Raw genomic sequence first — 26,998 nt, forward strand, 5'->3', positions numbered from 1 at the left:
GCAAAACATATTGATTTCTGCATAAGTAATATTGAATGCATTGCAATTCATTAATGTATCGATCTGTATTGATGACAAAAGTTATATGAAAGTATTATATACATATATTTTTCAGATAGTGATGATTGCGATACATGCACTGATATTTTAGACGAACTGGAAACAATAGACGATGACACAGACGATCACGGTATTCAATTTGTTAAATCTAAGGATTCCAAGCTTGCATCTGAACTGGGAATATTTAGCTTCCCGGCTCTCGTTTATTATGAAACTGGAGTTCCGATCATGTACGATGGTAAGTTTTTGCATTATAAATTATTTTCCCATTAATAAATATGCTAAATCCCATTCAGAAAATATTATTATCTAACCAATTTACCTCAAAAAATATTGCATTTTTAAAAATTTTAATTACAAAAGTGACTTTATATATAATAAATTAGAAAGATCGACACATATGTACGCTTATATAATAAATATATTATACATGTTTTATAGGTAATTTAAAGAACGAGAAAAAAGTCCTAGAATGGCTTGTAGAACAGAAAAGTAAGATTCCACATCCTCTAATTTCTTAAATAACTCTCTTATAAATAAAAATAAAACCATCACAACGTTTAAACAAATTATTAGCAACATGAAATTCTTTTTACTTTATTTTCTTGGTTGTGACAATTTAAAAGGCTATTTAATTATTGCATGTTTCAATAATATTTACTTTAGAATTCAATGTTGCATTCTTTAAAACTTAATGCTTCTAGCACTTGAACAATGTATGTACTGTGAAATGTATTTATGTAAACTGCATTGCATGAACAATAAATACTAATGCCAACAGGTGATGATGATAGTCAAGAAGAAGACAATGATAGCAACGAAGATGATGATGATGATGATGACGATGATGATGATGACGATGATGATGATAGCGATGATGATGATGATGACGATGATGATGAGGATGATGACGACGACGACGATAACAATGATGATGATGACGACGACGACGATGACGATGATGATAGTAGTGAAAATGATAACGATAGTGATGAGAATAATGATGACGATAACGACGACGATGAAGATGACGACGATAATGATGATGACGACGATGATTCCAGTGAAGACAGTTCCGATTCTGATGGTAAATTGATTAGGAAATTTAAAAGTAAAATAAAAAATGTTAAACTCGTTGCAAAAAACAAACCGACTCCCATGAAAAGCAAGAAACTTTTCAAAAAAGACTCGGACAGTGACAGTAATGAATCAGATGAAGATGAATCAGACGATGATGACGACGACGATGACGAAGGTATCGTCGCAAAAATAAAGAAATACTTTACAGGTAATGAAGATGAATGAAACCCGGTAGTGATCCTTGAAAATTGGCTGCTGGTGGTGGATAGAAAAAAGAACCAATGAAGACCAAAATCATTCTTGCATCAAAACCTGGTGTCATCCATATGCATGGTTAAATAACATGTCTCTTCTTTTTTGGACATAATATTTACCCCAAAACATAGTTTGTGTAAAATAGTTGTCGTCTGCAGACAGTCAAACAAAATGACTATAGCTTTCCATTCTGCTTGCAAAATTATGTCTGACACTGTTTACTAACAACACGTATTTTTCACAACAAATGTTGCTTGATATGTATAAAATATAAAGCATAATTTGTTTTTTGAGTTGTGTGCTTAACGACACACCAATGTAATACGTGTTCTGACATATTGTTTACTGACTGCAGGCGATGGCTGTTTCTACATTGGACTCGGAGGAAAACAGGTCGTCCCAAAAACAACTTACGAACCCTACCAATGCTGTCCAGCTAAAGTGGAAAGAGCAACCAAAGTACCAAAAGCAACACCTAAACTTAGCACGTCAAATAGTGCATCAGAAAAGAAAACAATGCCTGCAGTCAACTTGAAAAATTCCAAATCGAAAGCCCTCGCTGAAAAACCGGAGAAGGGATCTAAAGGAAAGAAAGGTTTATTCGGGGGTGGTAATATCTGGTGGTGGTAAACAAAATCCACAAGCCCATTTACAAAAAATCACTATGTCAAATCTAATCGCGTTAGACTAAAGGTGTCCGTCAAAATGTAAATTTTTGTTAAACCAACTCAGAGCTGACAAGTGGAGTGCGTACATATATGTACATACATTGTGATTTTTTTTATAATAATATTGATCTTAAAAAACTATCTTTGGTATTTATCACTTTATAGTTTTAATGATTCAGTTTTCACACTCACAACTTACTCCATTAGTCAATTCTGACCTAACCAATACCGACCCATGATTCTGTGACAGGGGTATCAAGTGAACATAGTTATAAAAATCATAATTAGAGCAAAACACCACTTATTGATATTCCTTGTAGCATTATACCAATAATAATTTGAATGAAAATTAATATTGGTGTGTGTATCTAACTTGCTTTATTCATTAACATTGCATTTCAAACTTGTGTTCCCTTGATCCCTGTGATACTAAATTAAACAACAAAAAACTTATATAATTTATTTTATATTATTATATATTTATACACTGCACATTTGATACATAATTTGTGATTAATTATGAAAATAAATTCATTAGCAATGGTATAATTTTTTATAAGATTTCTGTTTCATATTACTTAAAACAAATTAATCACCAAAATTTCTTAAATTACGACTGATTTAAAGTAAAAGATTTAGTTTTGAATTAATTTTAAAATTTTTCGGACTTTTTTATGAATATTATGGTTAAATACATACATCTCATACATAATCGTAGACTCGTTATATGTATATTTCTTTCATTATTATACTTTTTAAGTTGTTGAATTTTATTAATATATGTTATGTTTGACACTTGTTGGGTATTAATACGTTCATACATATCACAGTTTAGATTAATCAATTATTTTGGTAAATTTTCATTATTTCTGTGTATAATACAAATACGTAGATGTATACTTTCTCTTTCATTTTAACTCGGATCTGAATGAATGAATTCAATCATTTTGTAAAAAAATTATTATATGATTTTTTACAAATTTATTTATGTGTATATTACACATTATGAACTAATCTTCACATTTAGAATAATATTTAAAAATTTAAAGTATATTGCTCAAAGAAGTGCGCATGATTCCAATAAAATTGTTTCTCATCTACAGCACATCATATGATTATGTGTACATATTATATTATATTTCAATAAAGAGCAATTTTTTTTCCTCTTGCATAATATAAAATGCCATATTTTTTTAGATTTCTATTGTATATCAATATACCCAAGACATATTTTGCTTTAAATGAAATATAATATAATACACGAATATTGGGATTATATATACATACATAGAAAGAATAAACGAACAGAATAGCAAAACATCATATTTACTTTAAATTTAAATATTATGGTAGCATTTTACATAGTAACTCGTTGTTATAAATTTGTGGATGATTTTATAAAATAATGTAATGTGAAAGAATCGTTATGATTTGATCACATTCCTGTGCGTGATATCTGATCAGTTATTTATTTATAATATTATAGTCTTATTATTAATTTAATAATAATTGTGTTAATAAAGAAACAAAACTTATACATATAAAAAAGTACATGATTAACTACAAATTCCTATTTTTATAATGTCTCTGCATTTTAATGTTATTGAAATAGAATATTTAGAGAAAATTTAAAATCATAAAAGGGTAATTTGTACATATATAAATCTGAATTTTGTCAACATCTTTAACATCGTTGTATTTATTAAAAAATAAAACATTTTGTTACTAAAGTAAATCTTATCATTTTTATTACACATATATATACACTCTCCAAATCCAAATGCATGCTTATATTATATACCTTTATTAAACTGAGATTCATTTCCCAAAAAATACTACGCATGACACACCATCAACCTTTTGGTGAGTTTGTTTATTGTCGCACATATGTAGTATGATATAAATATATGAATTTCATGTATCACAAAAAAAGGATGTGGAACTGGTTATTTTTTCTATTAAACAAGCCATTCAAATTATGATATATTTATATACTGACAATTAACTGTCATTTAATGACTGTTTTGTATTATTATAGGAAACTTATTAGATGAAGGAACCGTCCTTGAATGGATGATAAGGCAAAAAAATGACGCTAGTATAGAAGACATTACAAGAGAACAATTATTTAAATATATAGAAACGAAAGAGTTTCTTGCTGTTGTCTTTTGTATGTATAAATTTTATATAAAAATATACATATATAATATTTCTGACTATTTGACCATAAAAACAAACTGTGGAACAATGGACTCGTAGATACAAACTAGTGAATTTTCACTTCGCATATGGCCCCCCCTCTCTATTATTTTATATATAAAAAATTAGTTAATTACGCACTTATAGATCCCACCCAAATAATATAATATTAACATTAAAACCTTGCGATACTCAGTTTGATTTTATGGTCAACTTATTTCAAACTTGTTATTACATTTACACGTGTTTTCGTGAAAACTCGCCATTGATATCAAATATAAATTATTATGTACATACATATATTCTAAAAGTAAATATAAATCACAATTGATAGCTTTCTTAAATTTTCACTATATACAAAAAATTACCAATGTCTTAATTTGTATAAAAATATTTTATCGAAAAATGAAAGAATTTGTATCAACTAAAATAAGATATAAAATTAAAAATTTTAAATATTACATTATTAATTACTTATGATTGGCATCAGATAAGGAAGACGATCCAGATAGTCCTAAAATTCTACGACACGTGGAGCTAATTGATGATGAAGCTTCTGAGTATGGCATTAAAATTGTTCAAATGAGTGACCGACTTATGGCAAAAAAGTATGGTTTTCGAAATCCACCTGGAATAACTTACTTCCGAAAAGGGAAGTATATTAATTATGATGGTGATATAGATGATGAGGAAGAAATTCTCGATTGGTTAACAAATCCTGAAAATATGGAATTGACTGACCACATCGAAAGAGTCAACAGTAAAATGTTTCAAAAAATTAGACAAACTTCAGATTACGTAGCCGTCTTCTTTTGTAAGTCATAGATTTACATTATTTAATAACCGTTTAAAGTGATTTGAAAATATTAGGTTTTATCTTTCCATAGACAGCAATGATTGCAAGCAGTGTCCAAGAGTTTTAATCGAAATTGAACACATAGATGACGAAGCAGATGGTGCAGGAATTAATTTCGTGAAGATAGATGACAAAAAAATGGCGAAAGACTTTGGTGTTTTTGCTCTACCTGCAATTCTATTTTTCAAAATGGGTTCCAAAGAACCAGTCATATATGCAGGTGACTTGAACGATGAGCAACAACTTCTCAATTGGCTTTTAACTCAAAAAGATCCTGCTGGTGATGTCATTGAGGCACTGGAAGGTGAAGAATTAGTCAATCTCATTGAAGAAGCCAACTCTTTAGCAGTTTATTTCTGTAAGTACACTTCAAACTAAAATTAAATTTCGATTTTCACTTTTTTTTCTTTTTTTGGCAAATGTTAAATATGTTTCAGCTTATAATTTAATAATTTCACACTGTTCATAATTTTCATTGTGAATTTTTCATACACTGAGTTTGATTTTATCAATTTCATATTTTTTATTTACTCATCTTTTACCGTTTTATTTTCTTGTTGCAAGGCTTATGAAAATTTTAATGTTCTCGTCTTTTTTTGGCTGAATAAAAATGTGATGTTTACCTAACTGTACATACCTATACATTCAAACACTGGCATATATATATATTTTTTACATGGCTTTTCTATTAGTAATGAAGTTGTAGTACAACTAAAAGTTAAACTAATTTATTATCTCCCTATAGTTTTCAGATTGTATTAATATTCTGCACAAATCTTTTGATTATCAAACGTAAACTTTATTTATTTATTTAACGTTTTTGACCATTGTGGCATTACAGGGAGAACCTAATGCGCCACAATGGCCTACATAATAAAATAATAAAATAAAATAAGAGAGGGAGAAAACAAAAAATAAAATTAAAAATTAAAAGATACAACAAAAAGCAAAAGCAAAAAATTAAGATACAAAAAATATAATTTTAGATAAAAAAAATCTTGTACTTATGTTGACAGCAGTGCCGGTTTTAGGGGGGGGCTAGGTCGGGCGGCGCCCGAGGGCGCCAAATAAGTTAGGGCGCCGAACAATGCGCCAAAGGCGCTTTAAAATTTAAAATTAGAGTGCCAAAAGCCAATCAAAATTTTAGATTAGAGCGCCAAAGGCGAAAGTTCTTTCTAAGGGTGTTTAGAAAAAATTGCCCGAGGACGCCATCAGGTGTAAGGCCGGCACTGGTTGACAGTCACTTCGTGTCGTCATAAGCTTTTATTATTATGTCAGCCAATGATTGAATGATAGATGTACTAGTTAAGTCAAATATAAGTCATATTAAAACAAACGCCTTGAGCATGCTAAACATTAATAAGTAAAGGCGACTTTTCTCAACTTCTTAACGTTTCTTTTTTATTTAATTATATGTTGATTGTTATTTAGGGAACAAAACATTGTGTGATATGTGCAATTCAAAGGTGATGCGAAAAATGCGTGCCAAGAAAGAACACGATGCTGCAGTTCACACTGAGGATGATGCGCACGCCGGAGATGAGGGTACATAACACCCCTCCCCAAATGTTTGCTTTTAGTCAGCTAGCACTAATGTACATTGCTTCCCATGATGAACACAAACACATGTTTCTAACAACCCTTTTTTATATAATACATAGTTTGTTATTTATACAGGTCTACACTGATGGTTCGATTTGGTATATGTCATTTATTAGGTATTCACAAATTATATTATATGCTTGAACGTACATATTTGCAGTAATTTTATAGGTATTTAATACATTGCAATAGAAAGCTTTCAATATAGAATAATTATTCAAAATTATGGACATCAGTTTATTGCAATAAGTTTGAATATTACTTCATTGAAATATTATTTATTACACACTTAAAAGTTTCTGAGTTTTGTATTTTTATTATGTCTCACATATTATTTAGTGAAAATTAATTGAACAAATCGTTTTATAGATACGGACGAATGCGATCAATGCAATGGTATATTAGAAGAGCTCGAAAACATAGACGATGATTGTGATCGACATGGTATCAAATTTGTGAAAACCCAAGACTTCACAATAGCTGAATCGTATGGTGTCACCGATTTTCCTGTTTTAGTTTATTTCGAAAATAATATTCCAAATGTTTTTGAAGGTATTTGGTCATAAAAATAAAATTAATATTTTTAAAATTCTCAGCTAACTAATTCAAACACAGTAAAATTAATTTGTATTCACTTTTAGGGCTTTTATCTGAAGAGGAGGAAGTTTTGCAATGGTTAATAACACAAAGAACAGAAGATCGAATTGAACTTATAACAAGAGTTATGTTAGAAAGTATGGTCGAAGAATCGCAATACTTAGCTGTATATTTTTGTAAGATGATTTCACACGCTTAGTATTCATATATTATTACATATAAATACACTGATTTTATTCCATATCCTCCAAATAGACAAACAAAACTGCAACATTTGTGATCAAATTTTGGAAGGACTAGAAAACATCGATGACGAATGTGATGTATTTGGTATTCATATGGTAAAAATTCAAGATCCACAATTAGCAAAACGTTATTCGATCAAAACATTTCCAGCAATGGTATACTTCCGGTAAGTTTATTCAATAGTCGCTTTACCGGCTTTACCAAAACACTAAATGGAAATAGATGTGCTTTTAAATGGGTCCACCTCACGGGCCCGAATGTGAAACGACCGAAAACGCAAATATCGGAAGGCAAAGATCGAAAATCGAAAGATCTTAAGTCGAAAGATAAAAAAGGGTGCATAGTAAACAGTACATACTCACTTAATTTGCGCGAGCAGGATACAAGAGGAACAGGCTTTTCCTGCCGTATTAATGTGCGCGCGCAGAATTCGGGCCCGTGAGGTGGACCCATTTAAAAGCACATCTATTTCCAGAGAAATAACTGTAACGTTTACTTTCAATATCTGCTGTGAGTGAATATTAATTTAAAAAATTAACTGAAACTTTTGCAACACTGGCTAATATTATAAAGCTCGTTGTGCATTTGTAAATTTATTTTAATCCATCTACATATATACAAAATATAATAGTTTAAATAAATAAATTTACTTTTCAATGAATTGAATTTATTTTAGAAATGGAAACCCCTTATTATTCGAAGGTGATTTACAAAACGAAGAATCGATGCTTGAATGGTTGGTCGATGATGATAACCGAGAATTAGCTGACGAAATTGAGGCAGTCAATGACAGAATGTTGGATAGATTAATGGACGAATCACCTTTACTAGTCGTTTTCTTTTGTAAATAAAAATAAAAATGTTTTTTTTACAAAATTTTATAGTGGGTATTAAATAATAATTTTTTTTTTAGTCGACGATGATTGCCCAGAGTGTGATGACATATTGGAATCTCTTGAACAAATCGATGAAGAAGTAGATCAATATGGCATTGATTTTGTCAAAATTGCAAGCGATGAAGCAAATGAAAAGTTTAATATTATTAATATTCCATCGCTTTTATACTTCAGAAGAAGAGTTCCCATGTTATATGACGGTGATCTTCATCAAGTCGAAAAAATACTGCAATGGCTGACATCTCAAGACGTTTTTGAAATAAAAAATGAAATCGAAGAAGTGAACAGAAAAATGCTCGATAAACTTCTCGAAGAAAATGAATTCTTGGCTGTTTATTTTTGTAAACATTTTGGGATTATAAACTTAAAAAATACCGAAAACGTTTTGAACACTAAATTTTTTAAACTAATTTCTCAAATTTTTAGACGAACTGAACACTGCAGAAGGAAAAATTGCTCTTGAAAAATTGGAAAAAATTGATGGCGAGACTGATAATTTAGACATCACCTTTGTAAAAATGGCAGATGCTCGGTATGCTAGAAAATGGGGAGTCACAAAACTGCCAGCAATTGTGTATTTCAGAAAACGGTTTCCTAGTATTTACAGAGGTAATTGAAATAATTTATTTATTTATGTAATATTTAATTTTATTATTTATTTATTTTTAACTTTATTACAGGTGATATTTTATCAGAATCTGAAGTATTGGAATGGTTAAGAAAGAATCGATTTCGACAGCCGGAACTCAATATATTTATGTATGCTTTGATCGCTATATCTATAGCATTCGTCATGTATACAGCCTTTTTACTACAATGTTTTAAAGCACCACCACCAGCACCAGCACCACATCCAAAGCAAACATAAAAATGGATGTAATAATTTAGTGAAATACGTTCTTGTGATGTTAGATTTATCTGAATATTGCTGAGCATTATCTCGAGCATACCAAAGACTTTATCGACTCATCGATATTTATCATTGGAAGTGACTATAATAAGCAATGTATCATAGATAATACAGCCAAGCTATTAAAAAGAAATTTTTGATATTAAAACATGATTTATGAATATAAACATGTTTCTATGTAAAACTAAAAAAATGGGTACGGTGAAAAAAATAGAGCATTTAAATTATAAACAAAGAAAGATAAGTACTTTCTTTGGGCAAATTTAATAGAAATAAAACAACCACAAAAATGTTTGTACAGTTATTAATTTTGACTTTTTTTTTATTTCTCATGTCGTAAGAATTAAAAAGCTAATTTTAGTCGAAATGTTCCATTTTGTAACTTATGAGGAGTATGTGTATGAAATAATTACGATCAACATTAATTTATTAATATCATTTTATTTTAAATAAAAATTGTAATGAAAACCACAAATATTCAAGTCTTGTTTAACGAAATCATCTCCATTTATGATTAAGTTTTTTATTCCCAAACTGTCAAGTAGAATAAGATATTCATTAAATTCTATTTATTTATTCTCTATTTCAGCAAATCATTTTTATAAATGTAGAGTATGTAATTGTTATTTAAATTATTTTTTATAAATATACACAATCATACTTATGTATATGTACATACACAATATACCTATTAGAAATGATAGGTGGTGATACATTAAAAAAATTATAAATGGTTTTTTTTTTGATAATGTATATTAAACATAAAAATGTAAATTTGTGTTGGCAAAATTTTTGAAATTCCCTATTTTTGCACATACATATATTTATTACTATAATTTATTGTCTGATTTTGTAAATAAGATTTATTAAAAAAATCTAAATATTTCTCGATTTTCATTTGTAATAATGCTCATACTAAAAGTTACACAATAATAAACTGTTGAATTTTCATATGAAGCTTATAGGAAGCTCCGTGTTTTTAAATATTGTCTAGGGGGGAGCATTGGATGTTTCCAAATAATTTTGGATGCGCCGTTGTAAAGTACAAATTGTACAAATTATACAAATGACCTCCATAAACCTTCAAATATTCAAATGTCCTCAGACAATCTACCATTTATATATTTATCTATAGACAAAAATGCTCGATACACAATTTTAAATCACAAGAACTATTCTGTTTAGATTTAAGAAGATGCATCTCAGCCGAAAATTCATACATGCCATATTAATTTCAAATAATAATAATTTGTTAATAAATCAAAGGTTTTGTGTATTTTAGGAAACATATTCTCCCTAAAAGCGACATCTACATACATATTTAGCTAGCGTGTTTATAAATGACTAGTGTTGTAAGTCGAGAATATTCTCGGAGAACGAGAATATTCTCCAAAAGATTATTCGTCGAGAATTTTCTTTTTTCTTGGTTATAAAACATCTCTAGATAGTTTATCAGTTTTTTAGATGATTCTAGGATATTTTCAGAACCTAATAGGAGTAATAGGACTTTCTAGAAAGAATGTCTGAGCATTTTGAATGACATTTTTTCATTCCGACGACACTGAATATGTCATTTCGTCATTTTAACATACGCGCACTACCACCATGAACGTTTTCCGCGAAATTCTCACAGGATTGCAATGCTTATTAACTCTGGAAGCAATAAATTATACATATTTTTATTGCTTTGGTGAATATATTCCAATGAAATTGTTCCAACTTACTGATTTAAATATTCTTTTAAACTTAACACACGATTGTAAAATTTTTCCCGTATTCACGCTCCATTCAATTTAGTTTAGTTTCGAGAAGGAATTGGACCTTTGCTAAAATCATCACTCTCTGAACTCAACAACCTCTGGAAATTCCCCTCCTGTTAGCATTTACAGAATATAATAAAAACACTACGATCATCCTCACATCGTCAGTGTTACCATCGCTCTCCCTACAAGGAAGACTACTACTAACCTCAAATTTACCGTTCACATGAACTTATCAATTTTCTTTCATAATTTTCGACGAAATTTTTTAACACAAAATTTGTAGGAGTTCGGGTATTTTATATGTTATTTCACATCAGTGCGTACTTTTAAAACACATTACATAATATGAAATCGTAAATCTATTAAGTTTAAAAACGATAAAAATTGGTAAATAAACAATGCGAGTTACCATTAACACTAAAACTTCAGTTGGTTTTTTTTTGCTTCCAGATCTATAAATAAATAAGTTTCTTTGAGTTTTTCTCCGAAATCGTTAAATTTTTTAACACAAACTACATAATACGCGTAACATTTCCGTTGTGTTTCGCCAACTGCTCAAAAGTCACATTTGCTTACCCTCTCTCTGTACATATGAAATGCAAAATGTTAAAAATTATTATTAATTAGGGTTTTGCATTAGTTAATTAATTTTATTCGTGTCTTCCCTCATCTTACTGTTCACATGAATTTATCCATTTTTTGAAATTCCAACGGAATAGTATAAAAGCTCTCCAGATGCTCTAAAAAAGAATATTCTCGGTTTGGAGAATATTCCCGAGAATATTCTCCAAAAGATTATTACCGAGAATTTTACAACACTAGTTGTACCCGATGAAATATATTCGCATGGGTGTTGGGTTATTAAGTTATTAAATAAAAAAAAATTAAAGAAATGTCTCGGTCCTGTGTTTGATCCACACGCGGTCGAATTTTTTTCAAATACCTTATAAATATATTTAATTTAATATTTATATTTAATTTTTTAATATTAAAAAAATGGTAAAAACTAACTACCTACCAACCTACATATCAACAATATAAAACATCAATAGAAAAAAATAATTAATTAATTAAATAAATTTCAATAGATGGCGCTAAATGCTCAGAGACGTAGCGCCGTCTATTAGCCTAGAGCAGGGTTTCCCAAACTATGTTCCGCTGAGAACTCCAATTACCCATACCTACATAGCCAACAGAATAACTCAGTCGTTAAGCTTCTGCTTAACACCGAGGGGTGCCGGGTTCGATCCCATGAGCTGACCTCGATTGAAAAGAATTTTTCTGAGTACATCTGTAGTGCTGCTGGTCAAACTTTGATATTTGTGACTCCAGGTCGATGGTTTCCTATCAGAGTTTGCCAATTTTCTCTGATTTCATTGTTGAAACGATTCCCGTTTAAAAATTGGCTAAAAATCCTTCCTACCTACTATGTCACCACTATTTGAGTATGATTAATGTACAATAAAATTTATGTACAATTCATAGATGTCTCGTTAATTTGCGAGTTTTTCAGTGTCTCGTAATTCAACGACTTGTAATAAAAAAAAATGCTGCATTGCAATTGTAATTTGTAATTGGCCAGGAAGTTGCATTGGGTTTTATCTGTAAGGCCTTCCTGGTAAAAAAATATATATATTTTATGATGATATGATGATGATGACTAATAAGATATAAATCATGTGCAAGAGGGAACGTAGATGAGGGAACACCCAAACATCTGCTAAATAAACCAACAACGTAATTGGAAATCGATTTTGTTTTTGTTCAAAACTTTCGGTTAATACGTCGATAATGCAGAGCGCGGCTGTACCTTGCACGAGAAACAGGTAAATGCCGTAGTCGAGTAGTACGAGTGGAAAGAGAGGGGGGGATTAATGATGCAGGTGAGTAGAACAGTTGAACAGTCAACCGTTGACCGTGGACCTGTCAGCTGGTTTGCAGGCTTCTGTCAAATGTCATTTCACTCGCATTGAACTTTGCTGTCAACGTACTCACGTGACACCAGCCCGCTTCTCTATCCTGTAAGTTCGTTTTTCTACTTTGCACTACTTAATTCTACAATATGTACATATTACAATACTATCACATAATCCACATCCACTAATTTGAAACAATTAATGCTCAATTCTTACCAACGTCTGATTTTACAAAAAATAACATCCATTTTATTTTCTTTTTTTTATTAGACTTTTCGAAATTTCATGTTTCCATATCAATATTATAAGTAAATTTTTTTTGTAAACATTTATACTTATGCGTTATCGATCGGTCGGCATCAATCTTACTTATTTTATTATCTTTAGCATTTATCACTGTCTTCCAATATTTACCAATGGTGCAAATAATGATAAAAAATTTAATTTTTGACCAAATTAAAATTTATAAAAATCCATTTTATTTTTTATACATATGTACATACACATAGGAAAGGCGCACTAATCAAGCGACTCTTGGAATCAGTTTATAGCAATATAAACCTTGTGCGCCTACAGTGGTGATCTTATTTAATACTAATGGATAGCAGTATAACTTGGATTTTAATTTTAAAATCAAATTAGCAACAACTATACATATACATGTATAGCGTATATACATTCTATATATGTCATCAAAATATAGATTTTTAATCATGTGTTTGAAAAAATGTAATCCATTCTTGGCTTCTTTAGACACTGATTAATTATGATACTCAATAACATTGAAACGATCTACCGATTGACGTTTTTACTTTATTTTTATACACTTAAGTACATATGCAGTGGCGTAGCTAGGAATTTCAGGGAAACTTCATGCATGAAATTATGCAAACCTCACCTCCCTTTTAACGTTATTTTTAAAAATATGTGATGAAATAATAAATTATAATTTTGTGTTTGTTGATACATATATAGGACTATAAATTACAAGAAAGTACATTTTTAAAAATTCTTATTTCTTGATTTAGCCTCCTCAAAACCAGGGCACATTGAAATGTTCATTAACTTTATCGCTTGCTATTGAAGATATTTTTGATTTATTTTCACCGGGACCTTTTGAATATCACAGTTTACACCATATTATTTTGTTGAGCTTTGTTAGTGTTTACATATGCGTTGTCATATTGGCAATTTGTGCACGATATCGCCGCCCGGTCACGTCGCTCCAGGTATGCCATTTTTATTTTCGTCGCTTTGTTAAGAAAAAATTAATTGTACGTACTGTATTACATGCTGTAATACTTGCTGTATGACATACTGTATTTTCCACAAATAAGTTCAGACGAATACAAAAATAAGTTTAATACCCCTAAATAAAAGAATTCCATAAAAAAAGTCAGGACTGGGGAAGTTAGGGTTTGCAAAAACAACAAAAAGTATATGATTTTTAAGCTGCATTTTCAATGCTTATTTTTGTGCAATGGCCAGCAATGCGAAATTATTTAGTCTGGTTTGTTCGATTGAGTTTCTTTCATAATCTTTTTTAACTCAACACTCGCCACAGAAGAGAAAAAATAATAATATAAACACGGTGTATATGTATGTATTTCTGAATGTTTACTTTCTAAGGAGCCGTATTCTGTAAGGAGGATTTCTGACAATTGTTTCAGGAACAAATTTTCAATAAAGTATTTGTTTTAATAATAACATTACGTGATTAAACTGGTCATGAAATTGCACTGAGAACACCTCTGATTTTTTTATTCCGAGTTACTTTCAATATTTGTAAGTTGGGCAATGGTAAATTATATTGTGAGTGTATTAAAATTTGAGCCCTTATGCTTTGCATGAATTTGATACGCCACTGTAAAACCCTGGCTGCATTAGGCAACAGTGCACTGCAGCGACGCAGCGCAGCACATCAAAGTTGGTACAAAACTTTTGTAAAAAAAAAGGCAACTTTGAAGCGCAGTGCGAAATTATAGTGCGTTCAACTTTGACTCATAGTGCGTTCTATCTCATACAATTTCATACAGACAATATTTGGCCGCGCTGCGTCGCTGCAGTGCAGGTCCGCCTAGTGCGGTCAGACCTTAAATTTTAAATATTTACATGAGTTGTATGTATAATATAAAAAAAAACCCTTGAAAAACCGTGATATGGCTCCATCATCGAGTCTAGATATTATATTTAGCTGCATCATATAATATTTGCGTATGTCTCATACAGTATTTTGCCTGAAGAAACTGCGATAAACGTCAGATTTCACATGTATGTATGTTCAAACAATGTACATAAACAAATATTGAACCTAAAATTTATTTGTATCTTTCGACGATACCGTTGACTCAACTGTACTCGATGGTGCCAGTAATAATTATTCAAAATTGTTCAGGTGGTCAATTTTTTTTTCTACCACTAATGTGACAAGCCAAAGTGCAATATACAGTGTCTTTGTGACATTGTAAGCGCTCAGGCTCTTGCATAGGGTGCCATTTCGGTGAGTGCTCTTTCTACACACGACAAAATTATGGTATTTGAGAAAAGCATTTAACGTAGTACCGATATTTACCGGTATTGGTTTATTTAAGCAATTTTTGCAAAAAAAATAACAATTAATTACCAATAAAATATTAATTAATTAACTGTCGGATAATAATTGATTACTTTCATCAATTGCTTTAACCCTTTGAATGCTGATCAACGCCGATCAGCGTTTTGCCAAGTCCATGGGCCTGAAAAACGCCGATGGGCGTTGTATTTTGAGCATGTTCACAAGAACACTAAACGCTAAGCCTTTCCAGGTAGCATTGAAAAATAAAAATGCATTGAACATGTGTCATGTAATCCGTGTCATTCATTTTTGAACGTTTATTAAGACTGGTTTACACCGGAATTTCTGAATTTATAACTATAGCAGAATTACAGAATTACAGAATTATTATGGAAATCCCTAACTGCCGAGTATTTTAGATTGTGGCTTGGCATTTAGATCGTGAGCATTACATTTTAACAACAATGAAGAAGATGGAAGTGCTTTTGGAAAAATAAATTCATTAATTGCAAGATATATTAGAGTCTAAACACACCTTTAAAAAACTCGAAAACCTCGGCGATAGTGATCTAAGGTTTGTTTGGATTAGTTACAATTTTTATACCTGCTTTATATTGGATTTCTAAATAATTCTAGTTGGAAATGTTGGTGAAGTTTTCAGCGTGGCGGGCTTTCAACAGAAAAGACGTCAGCACTCAAAGGGTTAATTAATACTTTTTAATTATAAAATAATGTGTTTACTGGTCAAAAAGAAGAAAATAAATTTTGCGTGATCCTTGCTTTAAAAATTTTATGTGCAATTGATAGTATGGGATTTTTTTTTCTAGAAGAATGCATGTATGAATGATAAAGTTGGCATGCATTAGTCGAAAAATGGTTGAGTTTTCACCTTGTATAATATATATGTAATATGTAATGAACGAAGCGAGCGCTTAGACCATTGTAAACAATGTTCGACGGTCTCATTTTCCAGTACCGGGTACCGCCTATATCTCCTGACAACCAGATCCTACATAGTATGTATTCAAATAATCGTTAATCTTATACATCAATATATGCATTAGGAAATAGTGTCGGGTATAAGTACGATATTTATGGCATTCTTCATCTTTGGTTTTAAGTATATACATATTTGATACACCTAACGGCTTCTTTGAATAACAGGTCAAAAATAATGTTGAGTGCTGATTCATTCTTCGACTAACCTATACAAACTAGCCGGTACAACGTTTTCTTCTAAATTCAAAACAATTCAACTAAAATACAATTGAAGTTATTATATTTCGGTAATATTGGTTGTCTATTTTGTACTGCGTAGATATTTCAAAAGCAAATTTAACTCAAAGCGTTAAAGGTAAATCTGTACGTAAAGATGGAGGAAAGCACGCCGTTAATTTTCCACCCAATTTAATGCAAACCGTGAAGTGCTCGTTGATCATCCACTCGTAACCAGTTTTCTAAAAACAATTTTTTTTTAAATTACAATGAACGCTTTATTCATATTACACGACTTATATAGTGCCCTAAAAATTAAACCTAAATTCATATTTGTAATTCACCAAATAATTATGCATACATATTTGAACAAAACATACATAAATGTTACTGCAGACTGCTCCATCAAAATGTAATGGTTTTTAATCTATAGTATATATTTTTTCTGATAAGATACCCATTAGTTTCTGATGCATATATAATAACATATGTATATTTCCTCGTTTTAACATGTTCACTATTGTACTGTAAATTTATCGTTTCAAATGAAACCAACTTTGCTTTCTCAATTGCATCGTTTTGCACGAATGCACGTCATCAAATATGCATATTGATTAAATTTACAACGTTCCTGTATTGTTACTCACAACCGATAATATTTTGAGCATAATATACCCAATAAGTGTATTGCACATACATATGTATGTATGTATCATTGATTGCCATATTGTTGACGTTGAAACGTCTAGTTTTAGATGCTGGATAATCGTTGATTACCACATATCATTATTATATTTTCAACATATTCATATTAAATTACATCGAATGTACATATGTGCATATTAACATATTTACATACTCAATCTATCAATTCAAATATGTCTATATTATCCGTCATATATGTATATATACAATGTATTTATGTACATATGTTCCAATATTATTGATGGAAAATGACTTATTCCACTTTCATAACTGGCACATATTATGACGACGCCTGTTCTGCGGGAGGATACGATGGAATTCAAACAGTTGCAATTCGCAGTGAGTAAAAAACGTTTAATGTTCAGATTTACAAACATCGTGACTAAAATAATTTCAATTTTAGATTTCGAGTATTTTAAGAAATTAAGTAAAGTAATTTAAGTTTATTAAATTCTTTGTAATTGTATATATTCTCGAGTAATTTAATGACGTATTGCTTCCTTTAAAGCACATTGTTGTAATAAACCACAGGAACTGAATATAATATATAATATAATATAATTATTATAACATTATTAAATGTGCAATTATGAGTTGTTGACGTACAGATACGTTCTATTGTCACGGGTATTCCATTAGATCCGTCTTGTTGAAGCGAGTGGAATCTATGGTTGATTTTGGTATCACTTTTGATCCTTAACTCAATTTTCACAACCACATCTTGACCTTTCATTTCGTCGACTCGGATTTGTCTTGAGATATGCAAAGTTTTTCTCCAATCCTTTGTGAGAAGCATGCTATAGTACAATATTATTGCGTGGAATCTGCATAAAGAAAATTACTTTCTAGGGATTGAGAAAGTGCAAAAAAAATTTCTTCGTTTTCCATATTATAAGAAAGAGTATAGATACTACCCATATCTCTACCCTACTCTCTTTTTTTTGTGCATGCTTGGGTATAATTTCCTTGAACTTCGGAGAAACTTCTCATTAATTAATTTTGTCTCCAGCTTCTGTGTGGTAAGACGTCGTGCCTGTCGTTGTTGGAACAGTTGGGATTTTATGTCCCAAGTAATTATGTGCATGGTAGACATCATTTGACAGTTGTACCTTTGCCCGCACAGTTTCTTATCGGATGGCTCATATTCTTCTTATTGAAATCGTTACTAGCGTGCCTGAATGTGATATTTTCCACCTTAGTGAGCGTAGGTTATCAGAGATTAATTTAACATATTTGTCTGGTGGCCTGTGCTCATAATTATTTTCATAATTAGATGTGAAGTATGAGTGGAGCTATGATCTTCTCTCTTCTGTTTATTTGATATTTTTACTAAGTACATATGCTATTATTATAATGCTATTGATTTCTATGTATTATGTATATGTAAATGTATTTTTGTCTACATATTTTTTTTCCTCTTATATTTTCAATTATCGCGGTGCATTAGGAATTCATGTGATGCCGCAATAGTCCAAACTTAAATATATGAGATACATATGCAGTGTGTTTAGCCTGTGAGCTACACAAGGGCGGTAGAAAGGTATGTTTGGATATCCAGCTGTCATCACGTCGATCTGACAGACAATTCTGATGATTTCGCAAGTGATTAAAATCCTTTAGCGTTATGTCAGAGACATTTGCTTACTTTAATGAGTGCTGGCCCCCTGTGGTATGTCGATAAAATATCAAAGCGATCGTAAATGGAAATTGTTCAAAATCGGCTAACAAATTTCTAGGCCGAACCCATAGTCAGTAAATAAAATTAAAAAAAATTATGATTTTTCACAATCACACTCCAATTAACTGTCTTCAAATTGTAAGTTACTTTGATTTTTACTTTCTATTGGTATTTTGTCCGTTGAAATTCAACAAATGATTTCGCAAAGTAATTACATAGATAAACGTATGAAATTTTTATTATACATTGTCAAAAGAGAATGTGATGAGTATAGATCGACGCCAGAGTGCAAAAATGGGCTCAACATTGTCAATTTCTATTGTGATCCTTTTTTTTTGCTCTCTAGCTTTGTAGGTTGACAATAGGCAAACCCTCTTTTCTGGAAAATAGCACTCTATCGCCTATCCTTAGTAGTAAGTCATTAATGTGCTTTGATATAATATGCAAATATGAACAAATCATGAACTTATCACCATTACATATGTAGCAAATATGTAGTCAAACATTGTTTTACTAAGATATTTAAGTTAAACAAAGATTTTTAAATTTGTATGTGGTGGGCACAACAAGCCTGTTGATGAATCACACGTGTGGCATTCCCTCTCTGTTTTCATTAATGTTGAAATAAAAAAGCTATATGTGCCACTGTACCGTAACTGCAATCCTGCTATGTACAGCTGACCCCGTGCGTTGTACTCAGTTCAGTGCTGACCTACACCTTGCTACTAGAAAACTAGCTACCCATCTCAGTGTCAATGCCGAGGAAACCGGTGCATTCTACCTATGTATATTATGCAAACCCAGTCATTATACAATCGATCGGAACACGCACACCATAGCACGTGTGTCATGCTAGACCCCAGCCTCGAGGCCCCTACCATATACCTACCATGACTCAAGCCTCAAAGTGTCCCACGCAATCGTCCCACGTTTTGCACCACTGAGCACAGTTTATGTCGTATGTGCATTTGTGATGTGCTATTCTACAATGATTTGCCAGTACGACCTTCGCAAGCAATATGCTCGTGTTATATTGCATCGTTTGCATAGTAGGTACGTAGTGTGTCTACCCAACAGCGTTGTTCCAACTTACATATGATATTGTATCCAGTGGTGTCACCCCAATTTTGGAATAACGGGTCTCCAATTTTTTTCAATTTATACATATGAAAAAAATTATAGCCAGCAGTATGGCTTAGCGATAGTTTAGCACCAAGTGATCAGTGGGTTCGATCCGCTATACTTCTGGTTAAATTTGGGAGTTTTGTGACTCCAAATCGATCGTTTCTTATCAGAGTTTGCCAATTTTATCTGATCATTGTTGAAACGATTCCTTAAATCATCTTTCCTGTTGTCACAAATCTTCTGTATTTATTGTATGTACAATTTGTAAATATTATGTACAAAATTTAAATCCATAGATGTCTCAATGGATAATTTTATTAATTAATTGTTATTTCGCATTCTTCAGCTTTTGGAAATACAGTGATTTATGTAATAAAAAAATCCTGCATTATTTGTAATTAATTGTCTAGGAAGGCGCATTGGGGTCTTCCTGTCAAGCCTTCCTGGTATATACATATCTATGTAAAATAAAATAAAATATGTATTTTTCGAAAAAAGGTATGCGATCGACTGCGACCTTTTCGTAGTAGGGCGAAAACACGGCGGTGAACGGCACATCGTGTGCATGGCTCCTCGCTGTGGGTAGTCTCCTTAATTTCTTCAAATATGGGATACACCGTTATCGATCACTGTCAAGCAATGATAAATACAAGCATACAATTTTACCGAAAAAGGTCCAGAGGGTCATTTTGGGGCGGGGCGTGTCGGGCGTTCAATGAATCTGTGCATGGCACGGCTTATTTTTTTCATATGTTTAAAAGTATCTAAAAAAACCACGTGCGACATTCGTATCTTGAAAACAATTTTCAAGATTTGTATAATTTTTGACAAAAATTATATGAATATATTTAGATTTCTAACGGGTTTCCGAAAACCCATAGAAACCATTAGGGTGACACCACTGATTGTATCTCATTCTATCTGCTTTAATCTAATTAGGAACTTATTTCCAGTAAATTAATGTTTGCTAGCCCCAGCTATTTTTAACTTCAGAACTAGTACATTCCGTGTGCTAGACTTGTATTTCAAGAAACTAAATGCGAGCTTTCTACTCCCCTTTTTTATGGCTTCCTAAATATATTCTTCCATTTTAGTGCATGCACATGTTTAATTTCGACGCATTCATGCATCCTATCCTAGTTTCTTTTCGGTTGTAATTTTTGAAAAAACCACAATATGTGCAATAAAGAATTTATCTATGAGTATAAAGTACCTACATTTTTACTAGTGCATGAACACTTTCAATTCAATGAACTTTTACTCAAATTCGTCATGGAGCAAAGACAAAAAGGTTTCTTTTTTAGCAAATATGAATTGTTGAAATATATTCCACAAATTTTAAAATTCGCCATATAAGTCTCACAATAGGCAATTCTATTTGCTGACAAATTATGTTCACATTATTCACATCGTTAACGTTTTGTTTGAACAAATGGCGAGAGATAATTATAACCTTCGCTATGTCATTTACACTACAAAAATGAAAAAAAAGTCTTTTCCTGATGTTTTATCAACAATACCTTAGCATAAAATTACTTTTTGACTCTACATATACATATGTAAGTAAATTTTATTCTACTTTTTGATAAAATTATATTAGTCTTTATAATTTCCTATTAATAAAACCTACAGCGTATTCAGCAAAAGTTGTACTATTTCATTCGTTCACAACATATTAGACAATAATTTGTTCATGCACAAACTATTAGACATAAATTTAAGTATTCTCAATCGTTTGTCTCATCCTCTCTATGCTTACTCTGGGTAGCAATATCTTTAATATTAGCAGGAACAGGAATTATATCAACGTTGGAATGTGGTTTCCATAGAATTTCTCTTTTAAGTATGTACTTGGCATTTTGACATCTCAAAGGTTTTGACAGCTAAAATTTCATGTGACACCCGACAAATGAGTCTATTAGAAGATAGCTTTTGACTGTTAGCACTTAAACTAAAACCAACAATTCGTGTATGAACAAACTAGTATGTTCATAAACGAACTCGAGTGAGCACTTGGATTGTAACATAATACATATGTACATAAACCAGACCAAAGTTTGATTTAACAGTTTCATAAGTCAAACTGCATCATCGACAGTTAAACCGCAGCTATTTTTTTTAGATATAGTGGCAGATATATGCCACTCAATACATTTACCATTGATTAAACGTTTTTTGAAGGTTTCTATTGATGCGTCAAACAAGTAAAAGAATGAACCGATCAATTAAAAATCAGAAGCCTGAACCAGAACAATCACATCTTAAAACAATATTTTTAACTGTTAAATCGAGTAAACCGAATGCTAATCGATCTGTCGAGGTTCAATGTGTGCAAATGATTGAACGTATCAATTTGGTCCCAAATGGAAGAATGACAGGTCAATTTCAGTAGGTGGAAATACACCTATTACTGTATTGACCGTGGGGTCGGTTCGCGAACCGTATTTGGGCACACCTGAATGTCGCACAAAGGGCAGCAATCGCAGGAGACACGCTCTGATGATGAATCGGAAGCGACGACAGGAAGGAAGGAATTAATTCGCTGGTGCACAATGGCTGCTCACTGCTCTACGCCAAACCGATTGCCGTTCTACCTGATGACGTTTTTTTCTGGTGAATATCAATATATCACCGTAACTAAATATCTATCTTTTTTATCTACATATGTGCATATGTACATTCTGTGACTTCAATACAATTGATTAGTCCTAGTTCTATACTGCGTCATCTTACATATATATGTGCAGCTTCTATTTATACCAACTTTAACACTAAATTTGGTATATTATCTCAAGGCACAGGTTTTCTGAAAAAGTTTTTTCAACTTTCAACTTTCACCGGTTTGAGCAACGCCGGGTAATTCAGCTGATATACGTAATTTGAAAAGCAATGAATCGATCGTGCATCTCTTGTGTCCATGAACAAAATAGTCATAAATTAACACAGCATTGAGACTTAATATGATTGATACGTCATTAGTTCTTTGAAATGTCATAAAAACGTTTTCATACATTTCCATGAGAAATTTCAGAATTTTTAAAGGTCGAATGATATTAAAACATGCTGGTACCATTATATATGTACATATGATAGGTTGCGTTCGTTCGCCTTCAAACGTAAAAGTTTCATTTAATCAACTATCGAATTTATCACAATTAACCGCAGAATCGATCCACCATAACCAATTTTGGAGAAAAGCAAAGACGAGGCTTTTGTGCCATGAAAACACTATCTATTTGTAGCCTTTTCTGCTTTGTGACGTTTAAGGTCAAACTGACTCCACGCTCTTTATACCTTGCTGTCTTTTCTTTGTGCTATTATATTCATTCAGCCGTTGAATGTGGTCAATCGACTGTTTTATTTTCAAATTGTACATTTAGTTAAATTGATGACGGTTTAAATTGTATATTTACTTCATTATTTTTATCTTAGTCTTATTCTACTCGAACTAGGAATTCCAAAAATACTGACATTTGTCATCGAAAGGCTTCTCATTGTTAAATCAAAATATGTATCTACCAGTGGCGTGCCGTGAAAATCTTTTTTCTTTTATCGCACAGCTTTACTTGCGTTTGCGCGAGCAGGATACAAGGGGATTCGGTATGACGTCACCTAGTCCCCTTGTATCCTGCTCTCGTACACGTATGTAAGGCTATGTGATAGTAACAGGAAGATTTCCACGGCATGCCACTGGTATGAATGTATTTGGAAATATATAGTCTCAGGTATAGGAACGATATTTTCGGCATATTTTTTCTTTGATTTTAAATATCATCTGATAAACTTAGCGGTTCCTTTAAATAGCAGGTCAAAAGAGTTTCGAGTTTTGTAAACAAAAACGGTAGTACCGGTCTTGAAATTCCAATGTCCTCACTCTTCTCTTCATTACTTCTGAATACATATTCTGATTAACTAATTGAAACTATTGTGTTGGGATATCTTTGTATACGTCAAAATTCTCCAAGTGACTCAACCAGCAACATAGCTCAGTGGTTAGTGTATAATGCTAACAACTGAGGGGTCACGGGTTTGAGCCTTGATCCAGTGTTGCTGGCTATACCTCGGATATATGTATATATGTGTCTCCAGATCGATCAATTTCTATCAGAGTTTGACAATTTAACTGATTTCGTTGTTGAAAATATATTTATATATGTATATATAAATTCACGAAATTCTATCGTGTTTCCATACAACAGTTTTGAATACCTACATATTAGTCCGGTCAATTTAGACATTCAAGGATACATAAATTCACAACAAGCTGAAAGTGAGTAAAATTGTTCAAAACATAAATGATATGTCAAAACTCCTCATCGTTCTGATACCTGGAAAAAATTTTACCTGAGGTCAAAGGTCAAAAGTATGGGGTTTTTCGCGATTTTCAGCAAAACGGTAAGTTTTATCATAAAATTACCTCAGACAAAATTTGTAGATCATAAAATTATCTATAAAAATTGTATCAATACTTTTTTTTCTAAGAGCTACCGTTTCTGAGTTATAACGATTCAAAAAGTTGTAAAAGTTGTAATCGTCATAATATGCATTAGTACGCCACGTTTATTCCAGCGCATGAGTATTACTGCAGCATTTCAAGATGAAATAGAGAAATATTTTGAATATGAATCAGAATGACGAGGAGTTTTGACATGTCATTTATAATTATGTTTTGAACAATTTTACTCATTTTCAGCTTGTTGTGAATTTATGTACCTTCACGCTTACTTTTTGGTCTAATTTGACCGGACTAATATGTATGTAAAATATGTTGCTTATCTTATTAGTTTTCAATGAAAACAATTCAAATAATTTAACTAGAATTTCTGTGTTGTAGTGGAATAACTGAATACTATCTTAGGGATTAACTGTTATCTGATGAAACGAGGTTGTGATATCAAGCGAAAAAAATTATAACTAGTTTTAGGCGAAAAAAATCGTCATACATTGACGATGAGGTCCGTTTATTTATCCAATTAACAGTAAGATATTAGTTTTTTATTGAGAGACAAATATAAAATGAACTGTAGAAGACGAATTTGCTTCAAAACAGAGGAATGCTTGTGCAACGATCGACGTAACAGTTTGTTTACGGACGTTAAGCCACAAAAAACTTCCGTAACAAAATCAACCTACTGTTGTGGATAATGTTGGTGTTATGCAAGATGGTGCTTCTTAAAAGCTTTTCCCACAATTGTAAAATTAAAACAATCGCATGCAGTAGCGTGCATCGTGTCATGTCGGAATTAAATTCGAATCACATTGTCGTGATACACTAATTTCAATCAATCTGATTTACACACTAACATAAATGATGAATAATCCATAGTTTGTTTCTATGTACATATGTAGTAACATGATACAAAGTGCAACTATTGATGCTTTAAGGTCGTAATAAGTAGTCACCGGAGCCTGAGGGGGCCGTGTATTGTTCAAAGGTTGTAAATGCATTGTTAAAGGTTTGCCGAACAATGGATAGCACTGTGACTATCCTACCTCTAGTAATAAGATTATTCCGTCCAGCATACACAATATGAAGAATCACTTCTTTCTTGGGTTTAAATGTTTCCCTTTCATTATATGTAATTGCAAGTATCGATAACGTTCACATTCTGTTCATTTTTCTTGTACAATAGATGCAAAATATCCAAGATGGAAGATACGTATGCAGTGCCGATTTTAGTGGGGGCTGAGTCGGGCGCCAAATAAGTTAGGGCGCCACACGATGCGCCTAAGGCCCTCTAAAATTTAAAATTAGAGCGCCAAAAGCCATACAAAATTTTAGATTAGAGCGCTAAAGGCGAAATTTTTTTCTAAGGGCGTTTAGAAAAAAATCCCGAGGGCGCCATTGGGTGTAATGCCGGCACTGTACGTATGTATAATCAATGTACATAGTACTGAACGCACGGTGAAGCGACACGACGCGACAAGAATAATCTCAAGTATCATAGTAACTACATATACATACATACATATATGGTAACTGATAACAATCCCTCACTTCCCGTCATACACTTATAGTGAAGTGACAGGAGGCGACAAACCATTACCGATGAAAGTCCATAGTTTCCCTATCGTGTCACATCATAACACTTGCACTGATGATCAATCGATAGTATTCGTCGTTTTCTATTGTGTCGCTTCACTATGCTTTCTGGCTGAAATAACAGTAAGTCATACATGAATAATTGGGAGACTAACTGCCCAGAAAAACATTAGTAAAAAAAAAAAACAGTTTGTTCTCTTCTCCTGTAGCACATACCAATTTGATGGCTTCGTCATCGGTCGCTAGGTTCATCGAGCTCATCAATCAGATTTCTGTAATCTAAAGTAGATATGCTAATCTGATCATTTGATTAATTTAATTTTTATTTTTTTAAATAAATTTTTACCATTTAAATTTTTTTTAACCATTTCGATTTATTAAACAACGGAACTCTCCCCTAGACGACATGTGACCAACTTTGCACATATGAGGGTAGGTGGTTTCAATAATGAAACCAGATTAAAGTGGCAAACTCTGATAGAAAAAAATTGACCTGGAGTCATATACATAAATTCAGGTCTGACCAGCAATCCTGGATCCCTTGAAACCTTGAACCCGTGACCCTTCAGTTGTTTGCATTATACTCTAATATGTTGCTGGTTTACATCTAATTTTGTTTTTGCATCCATA

General features: G+C 31.8%; 2 protein-coding genes across 6 annotated transcripts in view; both read left to right on the forward strand.

The window, feature by feature from the left end:
• Positions 1–10,237, forward strand: part of hlk (hulk) — a 31,444-nt gene extending 21,207 nt beyond the window's left edge. The window contains exons 15-26 of one of the 3 annotated variants that reach the window (XM_077441955.1): positions 116–298; positions 4,102–4,233; positions 4,753–5,076; positions 5,150–5,476; positions 6,550–6,663; positions 7,090–7,272; positions 7,362–7,493; positions 7,573–7,729; positions 8,240–8,406; positions 8,477–8,800; positions 8,886–9,068; positions 9,140–10,237. In XM_077441955.1, the coding sequence (XP_077298081.1) occupies positions 116–298; positions 4,102–4,233; positions 4,753–5,076; positions 5,150–5,476; positions 6,550–6,663; positions 7,090–7,272; positions 7,362–7,493; positions 7,573–7,729; positions 8,240–8,406; positions 8,477–8,800; positions 8,886–9,068; positions 9,140–9,327 (2,414 nt within the window). In that variant the 3' untranslated portion in view covers positions 9,328–10,237. Of the gene's footprint in view, positions 1–115; positions 299–501; positions 553–841; positions 1,148–1,750; positions 2,546–4,101; positions 4,234–4,752; positions 5,077–5,149; positions 5,477–6,549; positions 6,664–7,089; positions 7,273–7,361; positions 7,494–7,572; positions 7,730–8,239; positions 8,407–8,476; positions 8,801–8,885; positions 9,069–9,139 lie in introns of those variants that run through there. The other 2 variants (XM_077441962.1, XM_077441970.1) reach the window with 2 other exon arrangements.
• Positions 10,238–12,927: 2,690 nt separating this feature from the next.
• jar (Myosin heavy chain 95F jaguar) overlaps positions 12,928–26,998 on the forward strand; it is a 29,485-nt gene continuing 15,414 nt past the window's right edge. For all 3 annotated transcript variants that reach the window (XM_077441542.1, XM_077441534.1, XM_077441525.1), the window contains exon 1: positions 12,928–13,153. The gene's annotated coding sequence lies outside the window, so the exon portion shown is untranslated. The remainder of the gene's footprint in view (positions 13,154–26,998) is intronic.

Source organism: Arctopsyche grandis, chromosome 1, assembly GCF_051622035.1.
Source record: "Arctopsyche grandis isolate Sample6627 chromosome 1, ASM5162203v2, whole genome shotgun sequence".
Lineage (NCBI taxonomy): Eukaryota > Metazoa > Arthropoda > Insecta > Trichoptera > Hydropsychidae > Arctopsyche > Arctopsyche grandis.